The 6,602-nt window shown below is 35.2% G+C and overlaps 1 protein-coding gene across 5 annotated transcripts in view; it reads left to right on the plus strand.

Annotated features, from left to right (window-relative positions):
* The window catches only part of OSBPL6 (oxysterol binding protein like 6), a 105,423-nt gene extending 99,038 nt beyond the window's left edge, over positions 1 to 6,385 (plus strand). For all 5 annotated transcript variants that reach the window (XM_074911571.1, XM_074911574.1, XM_074911572.1 and 2 more), the window contains 3 exons: positions 598 to 724; positions 1,289 to 1,411; positions 2,384 to 6,385. In XM_074911571.1, the coding sequence (XP_074767672.1) occupies positions 598 to 724; positions 1,289 to 1,411; positions 2,384 to 2,492 (359 nt within the window). In that variant the 3' untranslated portion in view covers positions 2,493 to 6,385. The remainder of the gene's footprint in view (positions 1 to 597; positions 725 to 1,288; positions 1,412 to 2,383) is intronic.
* The last annotated feature ends 217 nt before the right edge of the window (positions 6,386 to 6,602 follow it).

Genomic DNA, 6,602 nt, shown 5'->3' on the forward strand with positions numbered 1-6,602 from the left:
TAAAGGCACTGAGGTTAAATTAGTTAACCTTTGCACCCGTAGTATTTCACACACACAAAGTGATTATCCATGAACTGTCATACTGTCATTATTGTATTTTGAACCCTACTCTGTACTGATAGTATTTTGAACCCTACTTTGCACCCTAGTCTCTGCAATGTCTACCCTGACTGCTGTTAGTGCTGAAGGTGTTGTACAGTGCTGAATCAGTGCAAGTGAGCATTATGTTCCAAAATTAACTGAAGATAAGTTAAGATTAGCTGTTGTACAGACATTTGATAAGCCCACTTTCTGGGAGCAGAAAACTATGTTTAACTTGAAAATCTTGAAAACAGTAATTTTTATTTAAAAAGGAAGGAAGATCATAAAAGTTTTGAATCTATTAGCATGTAATTACAACTCTGCAGGATAAGCAGTTGAAATTAATTTTAGTTAATGTTGTTTCACCTAGAGAATAGCTTTTGGTGCTTTTTAATTGGATGTAAGGGTAAAAATAATTTTTTTTTTCTGTTATAATTTAATAAATAAATGAATCTCTTGCATATTTAGAGTAATAGTTTAAAAAGCTATTTTTCTTTCTCATACATATTCATACAGGCTCCATGCCAACCAATTACGAACGTTATTATGGCTTCACAAGGTTTGCTATTGAGCTCAATGAATTAGATCCTTTATTGAAAGATCTTCTTCCTACAACAGATGCTCGATTCAGGCCAGATCAAAGGCAAGAATGCTTATTTATACACTTGACATTTGGTGGTTTTAAGGCTGGGTTTGGCTGAATGTTGAATTTTGTCTGTGTCTTCACTACAGTCTGAACTAAGCTTTGGAGGATTTTGCTAGCAGAGAAGGTATTCAGTATTACGTCAACTTCCTGCTTTGTCAAGTTGAGGGAAAGTAGAAAGCATCTTGTCTGTATAGCAGAGTTATAGTGTAGTCTTTGGGCAGAGGTAGGATTCCTCATAACAGCCTGGAAAGGCTCTGAAATTTCATGCCCTCCTGCTATGAATGGAAGCAACATTAATGCCTCCTAATTCTCAGTTCATAGAACTTCAATGTTTCTGATATGCTGGTTAGTAAAGAAAGTGTATGCCTTAGGCTAAGGGTCAGGTACATATAACTGGAGAGTCACATCTCAGTTATTCTTATTTTATAGGGTTATGGCTAGATCTGAAAGTGGGTACAACACAGACAACAGGCTTGGCTTCTGCTTTTCTGTTGTGATGCTAGAAAATCCCTTGTTGTAGACACTGTATGATTGCTATAGGACCTGCTCTTATTCACACAGGCTTCTGGAGGAAGGAAATGTAGAAGCGGCATCATCTGAGAAACAAAGAATAGAGGAACTGCAGAGAGGCCGGAGGCGGTACATGGAAGAAAACAGCATTGAATATGTACCCAAATTTTTTAAGTGAGTCTATTCATTTCAGTACTAAATCCCTGTTTTCTATAGTGTGACTGGACAAAATACTACAAGAGTTACCACCAACATAGTCTGTTAATCGTGAAAGCTTGAAAAATGGCAATTTTAAGAAAAATGATCAGATACCTGATCTCTGTCTGAAGCAATTTTTATGTGGTTTAAAGCTTCCTAATGGAAAGATCATTTTCTCACAATGGGCAACAACTACACAAGCCTGTTTCACCCCTTGGCCAATGGGTTTTGAACTTTGTAGTGGAATAAAAGTATAATATTAGGATCGAAGATTTAATTATGTTATTGTTTTAAGTAATTGCTTAATCAAGGTAAGAAATAGTGACCTGAACAACAGCATCATAGATGTATAACTATATCTACGTCTATACAATGTGTATATAAATATACACTTAAACGACATTTTATTTATTTTTGAGTGCAGGGGTTTATGTTTTTTTGGTTTTGTTTTTAATTAAGCATTCTTCTGAAACAAGGGATAGTCATTTCAAATAGCCTGATGTTTAGCATGAGGAATCAAAAGTGTAAAGATGTGAATGTGCCTGATGCAGATGTAGCGGAAGATGAGCAGAATGCAGAGGAGACAAACAGTATAAATGGAAAAAGGCTTGCATTCTGCAAGCTAGATCTATTGGTGGATCCCCTGCACATAATAAGAATCTGTAATGGCCAGAGAGGCTCTAAGACCTGCTCACACAGATCAAGCAACACATTTGTGATCTTGGCTGTTTTCTAAACCTTGCATTTTTGACACAGGTAGAGGTTGATTTTTACTTTAAAATTCCTGACTGTTCTTGTGGCTTTAGAAATATGAAATCAGATTTAGTATTGGGTTAGATCAGAGAGGTATGGAATTTGATTTCATATTGCATAAGAGTAGAGATCTATGATCAGACCTTTTTTTCCTCTCTTTCTCTTCTGTTTTTGTTTTTTGTTTCCTTTCTACAGAAAAGTTATCGATGCTAATCAAAGAGAAGCCTGGGTTACCAATGATACCTACTGGGAACTGCGAAAGGATCCTGGCTTTAGTAAAGTAGAAATTCCAGTACTCTGGTAAACTGAGAATGTAGATCTAGTAAACATATCACTCTGAAGAAAAAAATAACTATGCACAATATGTTTCTTATAGCTAAGCGTGGTTTGTGGGTCTACAGAAAAACGTATCATTCGCATTTATATTCATCTTTATAATGGACTTTTGAAAGTGCATTAGATCAGGCCCCTGACCACTTCTGGATCTTTTTAATTTTGCAGCAGCCATTAAAAAAAACAAAAGGAAACAAAAAAAAAGAAACAGAAACCTTTTAAAGTTTCGTACACTGAAAATTCAGAACAAAAGAAGCAGATGAGTTATCCAAAGTCACTCAGAAGAGGTGGTAAATGCAAAACTGCAACCGGTGCTTTAAACAGACATTAAGAGTAATGTAATTTAAATTAAGAAAAAAAAAAAAAAAGGAAGAAAAAGAGAAAAAAATCCATTTTGTTTCAACTATTTTTGTTAAAAACTCTTGGGTCACAACACTGTCATTTCTGGCTTCAGGTTAGTCCTTTGGTGTGATGTTCTTGGACTGGCCTTTGTCAAAAAGATATACTTTTCCAGAAGCTGTTCCCATTCGTATGCCATTGTTCATGCCTTAAACAAAATATGAAGATGTACAGTAAGTAATTTTAAAATATGTATGCTTAGGCTTGTGTGAAGGGCAGATTTTTAAAGCACTAGAATTTTATCATGATATAAATATTGGAGAACTTGCATTATTTAAATCAAAAGACAACCAAACATCTAACTGTATTTCAGAGGAATGAGATCAACTGTACATGCTTTAGCTTTGGGAAGCTGACTGTATAATCAGACTGAAAAGAAACTGCTAACTGGTTGAATTTGAGACAATTTTGGTAAATGCATATGAATTGCTAGTCAGAAAGTTCGTATTCTAAATGATTGATACTGAGATGCAATCATCACTTTTACTGCTGGCTGGACATAGTCTCACAGTGAATCTCATTTCCCCATAACTGTTTATACAATTAGAATTCCCTGAAGCTTTGCAACGTTAAAAGCACAGAAAGGTTTCATGGGAAGGTCTCTGGCTTCTCTCCAGAAGCTGGATAGTATTGTAAATACAACTGGTTTCTGCCACACACACTGTTTACTTTACTGGCTCTGGTTTTTTCCCCATCCACTTTTCTTATCTAAATTTATATTTGAGAGTATGGCAGCGACTCCCATGCATTGTAGCTAACAACTACTACTTGTGTTGCCAAAATAGCTTTTGTGCAAAATTATATTTTACAGTTTTTCATAAAGTGATTCTATATTTTTTGATTAAGAACCAAGTCTTTTATGTGTTGCTAAGCCTCAGTTAATATATGTGGGAGAAGGCTTGGCACTTTCTATTTGAAAATCTCTGAAACATTAAACAGTAGGAGGGCAGATTTTAATGAAAGGAAAAAAAGTAATTTTATTAGGTAAAAACTGCATTCCATATGGTATGAGCTAGTCTTCCATTTATGCATGTATTATACATCAAGGCATTGATGATAGGTTAGATTTCATGCGTACACACTGTATTTCTTTCTACACGTACACAGAGTATATAGTGCACTTGAATTTTTCTATTTAAGATTGATTCCAGTACTGAGACCTAAAAAAAAAAATTAGATATGTGATCCTGCCATCAGAGCTGCTTGAACAGTTCTCAGTAGATTACGACACATACCCAACTCTCTGCCTCCTTCTTCCTTTTGCAGAGTCAGGTTGCTACAGAACTGAGATTACTTTAATTACTTAAAATGCATTTAGTTCTCCTGTTTGAATGGCAAAACAACTTGCAGAGCAACTAGCTTCCAATTTCTTCACACAGTTCTGTTATTAAGAAGAACTATGAAAGCCTAAAGAGAATATTAAGTAGGCTTTTTAAGAATTGTCAGTGCTCATGAATTGCTCATGAATATTTGGTATAAAAAAATGTGTGCAGATTAACAGGATTTCTTCCAAAGAAAATTTTGAATTATTCAAAGAACCATACTTTTTCTTTCCTAGTTGAACTTTGATTATTTTTTTCAGTTCTGCAATTGTTCTTATAAGAAAATGAAAATATATCAAACTTTATTTTTTTAAATCATATTTGATTAATTTCATCCTGTTTGCTTTAATGGCATTGCACTATGAATCAAATTGGCACATTGTGTGCAAAATAGCAATGAATTATTCCGTGTCACTTTCCATAAAAACAACATTGTTGAACGTTTGCCCCCTCATGCTCCAGTCTTTGTGTGTAGTTCACCATTATATTAGAAAGCATTATCTCTGTATGACTCCAGGTACATTTGAGGGGCAGAAACTGTATGTACTCAGATTGTTTTGAATGTTGGCTTTTAATTTAAATACAGAAATCAGGTCTTTAGTTTTACAGTGTTCTGCTAGTGCTTTGTGAATGCCATTACTTGCAATGCAAACTGAAACTTGAACACTAATGATGCTATCACTGATTTAATTATTTTTTTCAATTTTTTATTTGACACTCATTGAAGGAAAACTAACATTTTTAGAATGTAAAAAATCTATGATATGCTAAACCTTTCTATTGAAGGCTCTTTTTAAACCTACTGAATGTTAGATTAGTTAATTAGTAAGTAGAAGAAACACAAAACAATGCATCACAAAATATTTGCGATCTTTGTTAAAAGTTGAAAAGTGCTAGCAGATGTACTATAAAGCAATTTCTTATAGTGCAGTATTCTCTGGATTCTGTGCAAATTCTTGTATTAATTTTTCCCGTAACCTTGGGGGACATCATGACATATTTTGTGCTGTTTCTAAAGAGAATAGGTTAACAGAATAAAAGTCTGGGGGCTTCTATCCAAATTATAGTTTTTAGGCAACCTCTGAAATTTCACCAGCACCGTGTAGCACAGTGTAGCACAGAATGGGGTTTCCTGTGTTGCAATGAGAATGCACTGTTGGCTCCTTTGCAGCCTGGCACCCATTGTTAAGTGCCTGCTGCTTTTTGGCAGGGCTGCTGCGTGGCTGTCCTTTCCCAGCACGTGGGATTTTTCTGCCCCAGGTGCAGACCTCTGCACTTCCAGAAGTGTCTTCTGGTCCAGGCTTCAAGCCAAGCAATGTCCTTTTGGTTGAAGCTCTGCCATTTGGTGTGCTTTCTCATCCTCCTAATTTAACGTCATCTGTGAACTTGTTCGCATGTAGTCTGTGTCCTTACCCAGGTCACTGGTGAGATGTTGATTGACGTGGGCCACAGAACTGACCCCTGCAGGGCTGTCGTCGTTCCTGGCTGCCAGTGGGGTGTAAGCCATTGATTAGTGCCCTTCAGGCCTGGGGATTCAGGCAGTTTCCAGTCCATCTCACTCCATTCATCCAGGCAGTATTTCCTTTTGAAAGGCATTTGAAAAATACTTACCAACTCAGTAGATTTTATTGCTATAGATTTGTTGTGTGGTGAAAATTAATGCAAATGATTTGACAATTAAAACCTTTTAAACATTTAAAGAGGTTCTAACTTTCATTAAAGACATCTCCTTTGCTTTTGCCGTGTTTTTTCAAAACACTTATGTCTGTATAAAATACACAACACTTATGCTTTAGTTTCACAATAGTGAACTGTACTTTCAATTAATATTTTAAAAGTGTACCTTAATTTGTTCCCTGTTCTGGTACTGCAGATATGATAGGGTAATAATAGCTATTTTCATCAAATGTAATGTCTTACAAAGACTTAAATAGCTTCATTCCTATTTTAGATTTGTATTAACAAGATGGTAGATTTTTTGGCATATTAGAAATTGTTATCTCACTGGAGATACAGTTTGAATATGAGCTGATTTTTGTACAGTATCACTGTGATTAAAAGGTCATCCAGACACCCATTCTAATTTTAGACAGATGTAAGTTGCATGAAATAAACTTTTTTGTATTTGGCTTTAAAAGTGAACTCCCACTATAATATTCTTTTAATCTTAGAAATAATATTACCTTTTTTTTTTTTTTTTCTCATTTTGAACTTCTGACTCGCAATGCACTTGTATGGCATTTGTGGATTTTATTTGAATAGCACATGCTAGGCATATGTCGAGTGTTGCAGTACATACACATGACACAGTTTTGAAAGATACTGACCTTAATTTCCTACTGAACACTGTCAGAGCTTTA

Source organism: Athene noctua, chromosome 7, assembly GCF_965140245.1.
Source record: "Athene noctua chromosome 7, bAthNoc1.hap1.1, whole genome shotgun sequence".
NCBI classification, from domain to species: Eukaryota; Metazoa; Chordata; class Aves; order Strigiformes; family Strigidae; genus Athene; species Athene noctua.